The sequence below is a fragment of the Dryobates pubescens genome, chromosome 11, assembly GCF_014839835.1.
Source record: "Dryobates pubescens isolate bDryPub1 chromosome 11, bDryPub1.pri, whole genome shotgun sequence".
NCBI classification, from domain to species: domain Eukaryota; kingdom Metazoa; phylum Chordata; class Aves; order Piciformes; family Picidae; genus Dryobates; species Dryobates pubescens.
The window spans coordinates 8,315,320-8,331,245 of record NC_071622.1 but is presented as its reverse complement, the minus strand read 5'-3'; the positions used below and the strand labels follow the sequence as shown (position 1 = coordinate 8,331,245).

General features: G+C 48.5%; 1 protein-coding gene across 1 annotated transcript in view; it reads left to right on the top strand.

Moving 5' to 3' along the window:
- Positions 1–15,419, top strand: part of DMAP1 (DNA methyltransferase 1 associated protein 1) — a 34,998-nt gene extending 19,579 nt beyond the window's left edge. Inside the window, exons 9-10 of the mRNA XM_054165197.1 lie at positions 11,958–12,030; positions 13,980–15,419. Of these exons, the coding sequence (XP_054021172.1) occupies positions 11,958–12,030; positions 13,980–14,326 (420 nt within the window). The 3' untranslated portion in view covers positions 14,327–15,419. The remainder of the gene's footprint in view (positions 1–11,957; positions 12,031–13,979) is intronic.
- Positions 15,420–15,926: the final 507 nt, after the last annotated feature.

Here is a 15,926-nt window from a genome sequence, read left to right as displayed (position 1 = left end):
CAGAGACAGCTTTCAGCCAGCAGATCTGCTAAGTGGGATCTTGTAAACAATTTGCCAATTAAAATAGCAGAGGAAGGAAAATCACAAGTACAGCTTTAGTATCCATTACTAAATGGATAGTATCCATACTAACTGGATACTAAATCCAGTTCCCTCAGCTGCTCCTCACCAGATCTATTCTCCAGACCCTCCACCACCTTTGTTGCCCCAGGATTTCATAAAAGGGCAACAAGGTTGGTGAGGGGCTTGGAGCACAAGCCCTATGAGGAGAGATTGAGGGAGCTGGGGTTGCTTAGTCTGGAGAGGAAGAGACTCAGGGGTGACCTTATTGCTCTCTACAACTACCTGAAGGGGGGTTGCAGTGAGGCAGAGGTTGGTCTCTTCTCCCAGGCAACCAGTACCAGAACAAGAGGACACAGTCTCAGGCTGCGTCAGGGGAGGTTTAGGCTGGAGGTTAGGAGGAAGTTTTACACAGAGAGAGTGATTGCCCACTGGAATGGGCTGCCCAAGGAGGTGGTGGGGTCGCCGTCACTGGGGGTGTTCAGGGCGAGGCTTGACAGGATGCTTGGTTGCATGGTTTAGTTGATTGGGTGGTGTCGGATGATAGGTTGGACATGATGATCTCGAAGGTCTCTTCCAACCTGGTCTATTCTATTCTATTCTATTCTATTCTATTCTATTCTATTCTATTCTATTCTATTCTATTCTATTCAAATATCCATGCTCCCCAGCATTTAAATACTTACTAGCCTGCTGAGCACATTTTTAGCAGTGACTGGTAAGTGAGAGTTTACCTGGTTACGTGTGTGAGTTCTCTTCTCTTCACTGAGTGCATTCCACAGCTCCAAGGTGAATGGTAGTTCGAGAGGAAGATGGGGTTGCATGTATGTGTTTAGACATGTTTATTCTCCATATTTGATCTGACCCACAATTGCATGGCCAAGCACGCCACCTGTTTACTTTGCATCGAGCCAACAGGCTCTGTTCCTTCCCTGTCATTAATGCAAACCCAGACCTCGCCGGCTGTGAACACGTGAAACATCTGTCTGTCCTCCTGTGATCAATACTCTCCCTTCAGAGGTTCAGCTTTGGAAGCAGTTCCATAAACCAGCAGTTATTTTTATTTGGATTTGATACATTTTAATTACTTGGAGCAATTAATAATTTATTTGTTGTGTATTGATTGCACTCCAAGGCATTCTGACACCAATCTGATGGAGATCAGCACACCCTTATTAGGTAGGAAAGTTTACGTTTCCAGATCTGAACATCCCCTGGATTAGTTGGCTGAGATGTGCTTGTTGGCTTCTGCTGGCGATTTTTCATCAGCAGAGTTGTATGTTTTGCACTCTGCAAGAGAGTGGCTGAGAGTAATTTCCATGGGGAGCCTGAGAGAGGTGTGGAGGAGAGCAGTGCTCTCATTTCTGTGAGTAAAACTTACGAACAAATGATGCAGGCCGGATCGAATTCACGTTGTGGCATCGCCATCTATTTGTTGTATTGCATGACCTTTAATTAGGGCCAAGAGAGTGCTGCTGCATTTACTAATCAAACTCCTGCCTGTGGAGAATGAAATAAGATGAAAATATTGAAGTATTTATTTTTGAAGAGAACGGCAGAGGATATGAAATCTTGAATGAACTGGAGAAGGTGAATCCAGCACTTCCTCCATTCTCTTTTTTAGCTAGACTGAAAGGCAGTTAATGCTGAAATTGCTGAAAGAAAATGCATCCCTCACCTCTTTGGCGTGGGAGAGCATCTGGACCAAAGCCCTAGTAGACTCTTGGGTATAGAGAGAGCTCTCTGGGTATGGTAATGGGGTCTTTTAAATAAGTTGTAGTTCTGGAAAGGACATGCTGTGTTGCTGCTTCTCTTGAATTGTCAGGTACCAAACAGTGTCTGTGCAGTATGAGGCCTTGGGGACCTTTGTCTGCCAGTCCTGGACTGATTTGAGAAGCTTTTACTACCTTTGTGTACCCATAGTGACAGAGTCTTAGGTGTCATTCATCAGGTAATCTGATTGTAGCTTGCACAGAGCACCATCTATATTACTTTTTTTCTTTCATTAGTGCAACCAATATAATGATTGGAGTGTAATTAGTCACTGTGGGGTTTTTGGTATGTGTGTAAATGTAGTTGCAGGTAAATTATTTAAGAGAAAGGCACCATCAGCTCCAGACTAGATCCACGTTTGGCCACAGTTTCTTGGATTTGTGTCTGATCTGGAAGTTTACTTAATACACTATAGGAAACTGCCCGTGGAGTTCTCCCTCCTGTGGCCTATTGTAAGTCTCACCCTGTGATCATAGCACACTTGTCTGTGCTCCTGTCTTGTTTCAGTGAGATGCAAATCAGAGGCTGCAGCCATTTCCATTTTCTGCAGCTGTCTCTGCAGGTCTCTGCTCCCTTGCTGTGCCTGTAGTAAGACGCAGGGGTAGCGCTACCTGGGCATCTGCAGATGTCCTAGAGCAAAGTGCTGCAGTGTCACACAGATGGTGTGCTTTAACACAGAGCACCCTCCAGTAAAAATGTTCAGTGTGGTTCTTTTTTCCTGCACCAGGTGTTTGGCTGTTTTCCTCTATACAAACTTCCTGTGGCTCTTTTGCATTTGCTGTGCAGGCTTGCACTGTCTTTAAGGCAAGATGTATTTGAGAGTAAGGAAATCTCAGGATTGGAAAGTGGCAGGTAATACTTTGTTTGCCAGAAGATGACCATCTTCTAAATGTCAGGCAGTCATGGCAAGGTGTGAATTCTTCTTGTCTCCTCACTTGTCTTGTTTCCTGTCACAACCTATATGTCAAACTGGGAGAAAGCTGGCTCCTTCCAGGTTATCAGCTGTCATTTGTCTGAATTTCAAGTTGTTCTCATTTTAGGCTGCTTGTGCTGAGTCAGAAAAATCTGTTCCCCCTTCTTAGGGGTGAAAGGGTGGAGAGTATAAAAACCTTGAAGACCTTGTTACCTGCACTGGTGAAAAGCCAGCTCGTCATGCTGAGACATTGATGCTTCAGGCTTTCTGGTTCCTTTAGGAAGCATCTTTTAGCTTTACCCCCTGAATCAGCACTATAGGTGCATAACAAGGCATTAATGTGTTAGGATCAACGAGCTGCTACTTTGCCCTGTGCCTGAGTGTGCTGTGCTTCTCTGGGATCTGTTGGCCTCTCTCACCCTTGATAGAGCTGTCACTTTGTATGTTCCTCCAACAAATAAAACTAGTTTAATTTACTGGGAGGATTCAAGTACAGCATTTGCATTTTTGCACAGTTGATTTGGCAGTTTATGAGATCTCTCTAACTTCACTCCAAACCAACCATTTACATGAGTTAGTATAGAAATATTTTCTTCTTAAAAGATTGGTTTATAGAATCAATAAGGTTGGAAAAGACCTCAAAGATCATCAAGTCCAGCTTGTCACCCAAGAGCTCATGACTACTAAACCATGGCTTCAAGTGCCATGTCCAATCCCTTTTTGAACACCTCCAGGGATGGTGACTCCACCACCTCCCTGGGCAGCACATTCCAATGGCTAACAACTCTATGAAGAACTTTCTCCTCACCTCAAGCCTAAACTTCCCAGTTTGAGACTGTCCTCTTGTTCTGGTGCTGGTTACCTGGGAGAAGAGACCAACCCCCACCTGGCAACAACCTCCCTTCAGGTAGTTGTAGAGAGCAATGAGGTCTCCCCCGAGCCTCCTCTTCTCCAGCCTAAACAATCCCAGCTCCCTCAGCCTCTCCTCACAGGACTTGTGCTTAAGGCCTCTCCCCAGCCTCATTGCCCTTCTCTGGACGTGTTCAAGAGTCTCAATGTCTTAAACTGAGGGGCCCAGAACTGGACACAGTACTCAAGGTGTGGCCTAACCAGTGCTGAGTACAGGGACACAATGACCTCCCTGCTCCTGCTATTTAGCATCATTGATGGAGCAAGATGATGGTCATGTCCATTTCAGAGTGATGGCTCTTTCATGTGTTACATTGCACAGTAGAGATGGCATAGTGGTGTGACTCTGTTTTTATTGATCTTCAGTCTTGGTCTGGCAGGTCAGCAGGCACTGATATAAGACATGGGGTCCATGGCTGTAAGCTGGGGCAGGAGGAAGCATTTATGTTTGAGGAGGCAGAGCAAATCTGTGCAGTTTCAGACTTTTCTAGCATTTGCATATTTCCATTGCATTTGCCCATCTGCCTTCCATTGCAGAACTTCCCTTCTGAGCAGTTAAGCACTTCAGATTTCCAGGGATGTACACATTCATATCTGAAATGGAATTTCTCTGGGGTTTGGGTTTTGTTTGGTTTATGTTTTTGTTTTTGAAGTCCAGAGCTCTAAGGCTAAAGTACTTAGTGCAGTTCTTTCCTTCCTTGAGTCTTGAAACTCTGCAGGAGTGGAGGCTCTCTATTTCTGCACAGCAGAGCCATGCAGTCAGGGAAGGGTTGACCTTCTTTCCCCATCTTAAGCCAGAAAATGCAAAAAAACATTATTCATCTGAAGCTTTAGCACTGCTTCCCAGAAACCCACTAAGCAATTCAGTACTCTAAAGATGTCCATGAAGAAAATTCATAATGAGAAAGTTTTCCTGCTGCTGAAATCCATGCAGAAGGTGGTTTTCAATGTCAGTGAGCTGACTAGGACAGTGCTGAACAGCAATGCCAGTGCTGCTGCATAAACCCAGAGTTTATAGCTGTACAGACACAGGTCAGATGTGAGGAGGTATTGGGAAAGATTTTCCTTAAGGAAAAGATTGTCTCAAATTGAAAATAAAATGAAATGCAGCATCAGGGAGAGTACCACAGTGTCACCAAGGTTGGAAGGGAGTCCATGTGAAATATCCAAATAACCACTGATTCATTTTAAACCCCATGTATGCATGAGCCTGCAGTGTGCCCAGGCAGCCAAGAGAGCCAGTGGCATCCTGGCCTGCATCAGGAACAGTGTGGTCAGCAGGAGCAGGGAGGTCATTCTGCCCCTGTACACTGCACTGGTTAGGCCACACCTCGAGTCCTGTGTCCAGTTCTGGGCCCCTCAGTTTAGGAGGGATGTTGACTTGCTGGAATGTGTCCAGAGAAGGGCAACGAAGTTGGGGAGGGGTTTGGAGCACAAGCCCTATGAGGAGAGGCTGAGGGAGCTGGGGTTGCTTAGCCTGGAGAAGAGGAGGCTCAGGGGAGACCTCCTTGCTCTCTACAACTACCTGAAGGGAGGTTGTAGCCAGGTGGGGGTTGGTCTCTTCTCCCAGGCAACCAGCACCAGAACAAGAGGACACAGTCTCAAGCTATGCCAGGGGAGGTTTAGACTGGAGGTTAGGAAGAAATTCTTCATAGAGAGAGTGATTGCCCATTGGAATGGGCTGCCTAGGGAGGTGGTGGGGTCATCAACACTGGAGGTGTTCAGGAGGAGACTTGATAGGGTGCTTGGTTGCATGGTTTAGTTGATTAGGTGGTGTTGGAAGATGGGTTGGATGTGATGGTCTTCAAGGTCTCTTCCAACCTGGTCTGGTCTATTCTATTCTGGTGATAGACCAAAGGAAAGATTTCAGCACAGAATTGGGATTTAAAAAAGAATTATCTTTTTGCTTTGTAAAGAGCACCAGAAATGGAGCATTTATGAAGAAAGCAATAACGTGAGAGCAGGTCATTTAAGGTGGCCATGTATGTATCCTCACACGTGGGATGTATCATCACACATGGGACCTAGCTGAATCTCTGTACATCTTGCAGACCTGTTCCATTCCTAGTGCAGATCACTGTGACAGTCTCTACCTGCCAGGTGAAGATGCTGTAAGACACAACAGGGGACTGTGCTGTAGGCTCTGCTATTACTTAGACTTCCTAACTCCTCCAAAATATACTCAAAAGCATTTGCAGCTGTGCTTGATATGGACATGCTGGAGGGTGTCCAGAGAAGGGCCATGAGGATGAGCAGAGGGCTGGAGCACCTCTCCTGTGGGGACAGACTGAAAGAGTTGGGGCTGTTCAGTCTGGAGAAGAGAAGGCCCCAAGGTGACCCAATTGTGGCTTTCCAGTATCTGAAGGGGGCTACAAGAAGGCTGGGGAGGGACTGCTCAGGATCTCAGGTAGTGATAGGACTAGGGGGAATGGAATGAAGCTGAGGGTGGGGAGATTCAGGCTGGAGGTGAAGAAGTTCTTCACCGTGAGAGTGGTGAAGCCCTGGAATGGGTTGTCCAGGGAGGTGATTGAGGCCCCATCCCTGAAGGTGTTTAAGACCAGGCCAGATGAGGCTCTGGCCAGCCTGATCTAGTGTGGGGTGTCCCTGCCCATGGCAAGGGGGTTGGAACTAGGTGATCCTTGTGGTCCCTTCCAGCCCTGACTGATTCTGTGATTAGAAGTGCCAGCATAAACCATGAAAGCCGAATGGCACACAAAAATAAATGAACCAAGTCTGTTTGGGGAAGCTACCTCTTCAGTTATTTCTTATCATGTTTGTTCATTGAATGAATTTTGCCAATTAGCAATTAATTTGCAGTAGGTCTCCTAGTCATTAGTGTGAATTAGCAAGGTTTTGTTGGCAGAATGTTTCACACATGAAATAAAACTCCTGCATCATTCAAAACCTCAAGGGTGCTCTGTGGTGAGACCCTCTGTAGAAATTGAACTGCTCAGAGGCAACCACAAGCTTCCTGACTGCTGTGAAAGCGTGGTGGATGCTCTGTCCATCTTTTGAAGCTGCTTAGCCCTGAGCAGCTGTCCCTCAGGGAAGAGCAGTCTGGGTTGGTGCTGGTGTGCTCTCTGCTTCTCAGTCCAAGTGCATGCCGGCAGAGGCTGTGCGTCCCAGGATCAGTTCATAGTATCATAGTATCAGTCAGGGTTGGAAGGGACCACAAGGATCATCTAGTTCCAACCCCCCTGCCATGGGCAGGGACACCCCACACTAGATCAGGCTGGCCAGAGCCTTGTCCAGCCTGGTCTTAAACACCTCCAGGGATGGGGCCTCAACCACCTTCCTGGACAACCCATTCCAGGGCTTCACCACTCTCATGGTGAAGAACTTCCTCCTCACCTCCAGCCTGAATCTCCCCACCTGCAGCTTCATTCCATTCCCCCTAGTCCTATCACTACCTGAGATCCTGAGAAGTCCCTCCCCAGCCTTCTTGTAGCCCCCTTCAGATACTGGAAGGCCACAATTAGGTCACCTCGGGGCCTTCTCTTCTCCAGGCTGAACAGCCCCAACTCCTTCAGTCTGTCCCCACAGGATAGGTGCTCCAGCCCTGTGATCATCCTCGTGGCCCTTCTTTGGACACCTTCCAGCACCTCCATATCCCTCTTGTAATAGGGGCTCCAGAACTGGACACAGTACTCCAGGTGGGGTCTCACCAGAGCTGAGCAGAGGGGGAGAATCACCTCCCTTGACCTGCTGGCCACACTTTGCCTGATGCAGCCCAGGATCTGATTGGCTTTCCAGGCTGCAAGTGCACACTGAGAGCTCCTGTTGAGCTTCTCCTCCACCAGCACCCCCAAGTCTCTCTCCTCAGGGCTGCTGTCCAGCCAGTCCCTGCCCAGCCTGGATTTGTGCCTGGGGTTGCCTCGACCCAGATGCAGGACCCTGCACTTGGTCTTGTTGAACCTCATGAGGTTGACTTGTGCTCACCTCTCCAGCTTGTCAGGGTCCCTCTGGATGGCATCCCTTCCCTCCAGCCTGTCTGCTGCACCACACAGCTTGGTGTCATCAGCAAACCTGCTGAGGGTGCACTCAGTGCCACTGTCCATGGCACTGACATGAGGCTTCTCTCTGCATAGGTAGGCTGTGGTACTGTGGCTTCATTGTGTTGATTCACACAATTTTCTGTAGCTCCTTATTTATTTTTCTCTTGGTAGATGCTGTTCCTGTGTTTAATGCAGGTTGTTTATGGCGAGGACAAAGGATTACAGTCCTTAAATCAAAAGCGATGCCGGCGTAATTATAAACGCAGGCTGGTGTTGCAAAGAGGGCTGTGGGGAGAGGCTGTCAGAGGAGAAGAGCATCCAAAATATAGTAACCTCAAAAATCCTGTCTAATCAGCTTTCTGACGGGAGCAATCTGTTTCCCAGGTATTATTATTATGTAGGGACTCTAAAGATAATAAATAACAATAATAGTCTGGTATAAGGAAGGAAAGAAAAGGGCAAATGCCATTCACCTCAGAAGCTGTGGCTGCTGGCTGGAGTTCTTTGAGGGACATAATTTTCCTCAGCCCCTGTGGAGGACTTGATACATGACAACACCAAGAGGGGTTTGGAACACCAGCCCTATGAGGAGAGGCTGAGGGAGCTGGGGTTGCTTAGCCTGAAGAAGAGGCTCTCAGGGGAGACCTTCTTGCTCTCTACAACTACCTGAAGGGAGGTTGTAGCCAGGTGGGGGTTGGTCTCTTCTCCCAGGCAAGCAGCACCAGAACAAGAGGACACAGTCTCAAGCTGTGCCAGGGGAGGTTTAGGCTGGAGGTTAGGAAGAAGTTCTACACGGAGAGAGTGATTGTCCATTGGAATGGGCTGCCTGGGAGGTGGTGGAGTTGCCATCATTGGAGGTGTTTAGGAGGAGACTTGATAGGGTGCTTGGTTGCATGGTTTAGTTGATTAGGTGGTGTTGGATGATAGGTTGGATGTGATGATCTTGAAGGTCTCTTCCAACCTGGTTGGTTTATTCTAAGATGCCAGGAGCCGTGGTGTAAGCAATGATACTGCCCTGAGTGGTGCTTTCATTACACACAGATATGGCCTACAGAGACCACACATCCCAATGCAGGCATCTCGAGGCAGAGAGCTTGCTCTGTGCCGTTGGCTGGGACCTCTGCTCCTGCAGATTATCTCCTTCCTCGGGAATGAGGGCAGGTGATATGCTGCTTCCAGCACTTGGGTGCATCTCTGGATGGCTATTTCAAAGCCTCAAACAAAGAAGGGCTTGCTGAAGTAAGCTTGGGCTTATCAGAGCTGTGCAGGGCGTGAAGGCTTGTCTCCTGCTAGCACCAGCCCAGTTAACGGACCCTGGCTAACAGATTATCAGCAGCATTTGAGTAATAGACTGCTCATTTAGTTTTAATACATTTTGCATAGAGAGCAATCAGCCTTCATCAGTCTTAGAGATGAATTGGCTTAGCCAGCTAAATTCTAAAGATATTAGTCTGACAGCAGCCACATAAATCATAACATTTTCTTAATGATGGCAAAATTAAAATATACTCTTGCTTTGAGAAACCAATGAAGCCTTCCTGTTTGCAGACCAGATCCTCCTGCCTGAATTAAAAGGAAGCTTAATTGATGTGTTTTTAAACTAAACTCACAGCCCTGCGCCTCCTGAGCATCTCCAGCATTCCTTTCTTTGAAGTTAAATTAATTTGTCCTGCCTCCATCCTCTTTTGGAGTGTCAGGGAAGACCTTGGTTTGGTATTCCTTGACCAGAATCCTGTGGGGAGTAGCATCACAGTTGAAGGCTTTGCCAGGTTTTGTGTTGCCGCTAGTTCCACGAGCTAGTGGAAACCTCCTAGGAGAAAAGCTTGTGCTCTTCCTCTGACCAACAAACCCAGACAAGGAGGTCTTGGCTAGCCTAGCCAAGCATGAGCTTTTCCTATTTCTTGTTCTTTGTTCCTGAAGCTGGCTTGAAGTACAGCATGCTTTTGCCAGCTGGTGTTTAACAGAAGGGAATCCTGCCCGTAGCCAGAAAGAGCGTGCTATCAGTGTTAGGGGCAGGAGGGAAGACAGTCTCTCAGGGCTGTGATAATCACACAAGGATTGTGTGTCCAGAGCTCCTCAGTGAGGAGGAGATGCTGGCCTCTGGTAGCAATTTGAGTTCTACAAGTTAAGGCTGGCACTGTCTGACTATGTCAACCTGTAAGTCACCATTTTAAATGCCCTGTGGGGCAGGGAATCTTTCTGGACCAAGGCCTCAGAAATCTCTTTCCAGTGCCCCAGGCTACCCATTCTGTGCCCTGCTAAGATGTGCTAAGTGACCTTTCCTTCCTTGGCTTTCCACTGCTGGCTGCAGCATTGCATCCACCAAATAAACAGAACCAGTCCCTGTCCCAGTGGTTTGGACTTCCTTATCTCAGGGTTCTACCCTGTCCTGCTGCTTCTCTGCAAAGCCTGTGCAGAGCCTTCTGGGAAAACATGTTTTAGTGAGATTTTGCTCAAGTTAAAACCGGGGACCAAAGAGCTGACTTAAACCCAAATACCTGGTACCTTTGGCAGCCTTTCTTCTGCTAAAACAATCATTTTGTGATCAACTGTAAAGATTCAGTTTCTGAAGTATGAAATTGACTGCTATGCACAAACCTCAGCTATAAGCCAAAGACCCTCAGGGTACAGAAAAGAACAGAGGTGTGCTGCAGTCCTTACCTGTGCTGGCTGTTTGCACAAGGAGGGTTTTTCCTTTTCTCCTAGTCTCCTTTCTGATCCTCTGGATCAGGTTATTTTCTTAGAAATCCACCTCTGACAGCCTTCCTGATGGCTTTGCTGGAGTCTTAATGGTTGTGGTAATATCCAGCAAAAGGACTAGGTGCTTCTCATTGCATGCTGCATACCCTGGGGAGCTCCGTGGTGGGAAGGCAAATTTTCACAGCAGGCTCTGCATTGGGGTAGTGGAGCTGCTGTTGGGACATTCAGTTAAAGTTGGGTCTTTCACCATATGGATATGTGTGCAGTGCTCCTGCCTTCAGAGGCATTAAGAAGTTCCAGATGGTCTCTTTTGGTGTGTGTGTTTGTTTAGTTGGGGCTTTTTTTGTGTGTTGGGGCAGTGGACACTGGAGAAGATGGGCCTGATTTGGAAGAGTCATGTTGGGCTGTCTGTTCTGGGGAACTTCAGCCTGTGGCTTGTAAGGAAGGTAGTGATGGGACCCTCTGGTGAGCTCACCTCAGAGGCTAGTTTTGAGGTGCAGTAAAAAATGGCTTTTCCTTCAAGTCATTCCTAATCCAGTGTTAGGTTTGGTTGGTAGGTACTAGTGACCAGTAAGTGGTGTGCAGGATGGCTGTGGGATGCTCTTGCCTCTGGGCTGTTCAGTGCCAAGTGGCCTGCTGGGCAGCTCGGACTGGTGATGCTGATCCTCAGGTGGAGGTATGAGCTCATCTGGATGTGGAAGGACAGCCTATGCCTGTGTGCAGGAGGGTGTTTGACACTGTGGTGTCAAGGGTTGTTTCTTTCCTGGTCTGTTTTCTAGCATTGCTGAGGAAAGTAAGTGATTTAGTTCATTCTTGGGTACATTTGCAGGGCTCAGAAACCTCTTCTCCCTGCCATATTGTGCCAGCACCATTTGTGCTGCTTGTAATCTAATAAATGCTTGGTCTGAGCAGCTAGCACTCCTGCTAGAGCCCAAATGAATGCAGAGGAAGGACCCTGCTAAGTGTATGCATTCTTCCTCTCCTGGCCAGCTCCAATTCCCTTTCATAGCTCACATCTGATGCTTCCTCTCTCACCTAGCCCCTTAGCTCCGATGTAAATGTGTGTTCACACTTCCGCCAGTCAAGTAACTGTGCTCTCTCTGTCTCTCCCCTTTGTTATAAAGCCTGCTCTGTAAATGAATCCCACAGGTCTGGGGCTCAGCAGGTAAAAGGAGAAGTGAGTCTGTTAGCGCATGAGTCTAATCAGGCCGGCTAAAGCGAATAAAGTAGGGCAGCGTTGCACATTAGCTGCTGTGTAAATGAGCCCTTTGATGGGCTGGGCACCGCGGGAGAGGGTTTGAAGCCAAGAAGAACTTTTGTTGTTAATTCAGTGACACATGGAAGCTGTAAAACAGCGTGTCTTGCACACACACGAGAGGGAAAATAAAAGCCATCGCGACCGGGCTTTTCAATACCTGCCCTCGGACCCAGTCAGAAAACTTTCAGCCCCTGTCTCCCTCTCTCACCACTTGATTTTCCTTTCTCTCCCTTTCTTTTTTTTGTTCCCCCTGCACTATAAAAAGAAAAGCTCTCTTGCCTTTTGAACTAGACGGCTGTGAGTGAGGGCTATCTCTGAGCTGTGTGGCTCTGTTACCTTTGTGTTCCAGATGAAACTGCCAAGCTCGGTGGGACAGAAGAAGATTAAAGCCCTGGAGCAGATGCTGATGGAACTCGGAGTAGGTGAGTAAAGGGGGCACGCGAGAGAGAAAGAGACACACAGAGCTAGCCTTTGTTCTCGAGATGGGCTATTTTTTCCCCCTAGTAATACAGCCAGTTTCTTGAATAACAGTATGTGAATGGTTTTTAAAATATTTTATGTGTTTAAAAAAAAAAAGAGAGAGAGAGAGAGAGAGAGGGTAAAAGCCAGAACAAGATGCACAGGGCTCTTTTTTTTTTTCCTCCCAGTAGAAAAATGTTTTAAAAGAGCCTTTGTTTCTCTCTTGTTTGGGCCCTTTTTAACCATCAAGAGAAGCAGCACAGTATTAGGCAGGCAAATCTCAGCCTTGCCAGGAGAGGTACTTCTAAGTGTGTTAGTGGCCACGGCATATGCATTGTTCAGGGCTGCCCTGTCTTCTTTTCAAGCTTCGTTTCCTCTTAATTTACTGCTCTCGGTGGCAAGTCCAAAATGCGCCTGGGACTGCTCATCCCCCCTTTATAGGTTGCCTGCTGTGTGAAAATCTGGAGCATCTCTGCTGAAAGGCAAGTAAACACCCCCCCGCACTCTTGAACTCCAGTGTCTTAGCAGCAGAAAGAAGGGTTCACGTAACGTGTGCAGTACCCACTCGCTCCTAGCTAGAGGGGAAGTGCAGCCCATGGCTAGCTGCTGCCCTCCATGCAGTGGGTACAGTTTGCAGGTACTACAAGTCCCAGCATGCAGTGCCCCTTGATTAGACACCTGATGGTCCCCTTTTCCCCCGCTGTGGCTGGGGGGAGTTTTAAAAACAGAAGAAAAGAAAAAAGGAAAAAAAAATATCAAAAAAGGCTCATTGCTGATTTACAGGAGATTACTGAGCCTGTTTCCAGCACTGCCTCTGTTAACTCTTGCTAGGTTTTTGGGCCAGCTGGTTTATGGATTGATAACGTCGTCTCCTCAGAGACTGCGCGCAGTTCTGAAGGCCTTATGTGGCTGGTGGAAGTGGCCCAGCCAGGGTGGTTTCCCCTTTCTGCACTAAAAATAAGCCAGTTACCTTCTTTGCTTGCTGGGGAAGCCTTGGGGAAGGAGTGCCTCTTAGAGCTCACTTTCCACAGAGATAAGGAGGGTTCCTGACTCGCCACTCCTGCCTTACAAAACACAGGCATCTTCAGGGCTCCCTGGTGCTCCAGCTCTGCTCCGCATTAGAGTGCGGAAACACTCCTGGGCTTTGTGGGGGTGAACACAGTGCTAGCGGGAAGGGGTCGTGAGGGCAGCCCTGTGGACACAGGGCTACTGCTGTAATACCAAGCCAAACACAGAGAGCTTCATCCTTTTATTTTCCAGAACATGCAGCTTTTTCTGACTTTGTGCACAGGTGATGGACTGCAGCAGAATGCAAGGTGTGGGGCAGTGATCTGCCAGACTCTGCTGCAAGCAGCTCAGGTCTGCATTAAAACATGTCAGTAACACAGCAGCAGAGCACTTCTCTGCCTCAGTCCTACCAACAAGAGAGGCAAAGGAGCTCAGCCTGTCCACCTCTTGTTGGTGGAGGTGTAGGAAACAGCAGGAGCTCTTCTGTCTTCAGCAGCGTGTGAGGACTTGTTTCCAAGTCTGAGTTCCCTTTGTATGACCTAATGGGTAGCAGGGTTCAGTCATCTGGTTTCATCTGCTTCTTCCATCATCTTTCACTTTGAGTCCTGGGCTTTCATAGAATCATTAAACTTGGAAAACACCTCTAAGATCATGAAGTCCAACTGTCAGCCCAACACTACTATGACCACTAAACCATGTCCCAAACGTTCATCCTTAGTCCTTGGTCAGAGCCAAAGCACAGCCTAGAAATAATAGGTCTTCAGCCAGCACGTGATCCATGTGGTGGGAGTGAGGCTCCTTGTGTGTCTTTGTGGGAGTGAATGGCCAGCCAGGACCTTTACAGGCATCTGCTGTTGTGGGGTTGCAGGTCTGGGTGTTTAACAGAACCCATTTTTCTCCCTAGATCTCAACCCTATGCCGACAGAGGAGATTGTGCAGATGTTCAATGAGCTGCGGAGCGACCTGGTGCTGCTGTACGAGTTGAAGCAAGCCTTCGCCAACTGCGAATACGAGCTGCAGATGTTACGGCACCGCTATGAGGCCCTGGCCAAGGCTGGCAGTATTGGCTCCCTCAGTGCAGAAGGCGCCCATCCGGATGGCCAGGCAGGGCTCAGCATGGAGGAGGGCAAGGGAGATGTCAAGGACCAGATCATTGATGTAGTAGGAGCGCCATTGACCCCCAACTCGGTGAGAAGGAAGGTTGGGGGGGCAGAACAGGGAGCACTCAGGTCTCCGACGCAGATGCCCTGACGAGCGCTGGGGATGCTGCCCTGCTCTCCCTCCAGGCGTGCGTGTCCAGGGGAGTGCAGCACGCCTCTTCTCCCCAGGTCCCAGTGCTTCTCTCTGGGCATGTCTCCTGTTCTGGACAGTGTTCTTGGTGCTATAAGGTGGGGTCAGCAGTGCTTTCTACATCCTGCATGCAGGCAGATGGCTTGATGTGCGTGCTACTGTGGACCAAAGTAAAGCTTTGGGTGAGGAGAGCTTGCCCTAGGGCAACAGAAGTGATGCCAGTACAGCTGCAGGCCTGAGGCATTTTCCTTCTAGACACAGCCCCATAAGGGTTCCCCAAGAGGGAAGCAAGCGGGGAAAGCAGGTTTGAGATGATGAGCCTGGAGCTGCCCAAATCCTTGGAATCAAACAGTAGCCCTGCCTGGAGCAGGAAGCTTGGGAAGTACAGGTATTTGAAGAGCAAAGGGATCTTTTTGTACCCTACTTCCATGGCTGAGAAAGGAGAGTCAAAGCTAGGGTTTCTTCTACTGCAAGCCCTGTAACAATGTCCTGGTCATGTACCTCTGCAGGATGTGTATCACCAGCCTCTCCTCCATGCCTCCATGTGGGCAGGCTACCCAGCCCCTCACCGCTGCCTCAGGCCCAAGGATGTGCCTGGGGTTGCTTTCCCCTCTGTGCAGTCCCCTGGCTCTGCTGAGCTGAACTCCCTGGTGAAAGCTGCCCGTCTCCACACAGTGGCATCCCCAATGCCTCAGACATGCTGCTCCTGGTAGAAGCACAGACCCTCACTTTCTAAGATGTACACTGTACTGCAGGCTGTCAAGAACACCTTATCTGTCCATGGCAGAGGCCACACGTTTAATCTGGATCTGAGTAATGTCCTGTTTGATTGTGAAAAGGAAGTGTTCTGCTGAGACAGGTTCATGTTTGCAAAGGAGTCTTCTGAATTTTTCCTTCTTACTGCATTCAGTCTGAAATCTCACCCCTCCCTGTGGTCTGGAGTGTCCTGGCTTGCAGGCTGTTTGGGTTGATTCACAATATGCTTGCTCTCCCTTAAGCCTTTGCTCGCTGGGAAGGTGGCAGAGGTGATGGTGGTGGCTGGGGCTGTGGGAGGAGGGAGCCCACGAGTGTGTTTCTGACCACTTTGTTCCTCGGTGCCACCTCCTGGAATTGGGAACAAAGAGGGGGGCCTGGGCAGCATAGAGAGGGTTAAACTGACCTGGTCTCTGACATATTTGAAAGAAATATAATCAAGTTAATTCACTGCAAGGCAAATTCAGTACCTAAAGGGCCCCCATGTTAAATACAGCACTGACCTTTACCGGCTGATTACACAAAGACGACACAATTAGATTAGTCCAAGACAAAAGGTCAAGCACATTCACACTGTGACCATTTTATGCTACCTTTTGAGGGGGGGAAAAATTACATCCCAGCTGGAGGGATATCCTGGAGAGGAGGGGAATGGGCCTGCTATCCCACGTTCTGCCTGGCTCAGGTATGTTTGGGGAGTTAGCCAGGGCCTGGTACTGTTCTTGTCCTGAGCTTTTCTTGTGGTTCTGAACAAAGTGGCACTGGGAGAGACCAGCAGCCTGTGGCCCACAGTCAGGTTTTCCAAGGA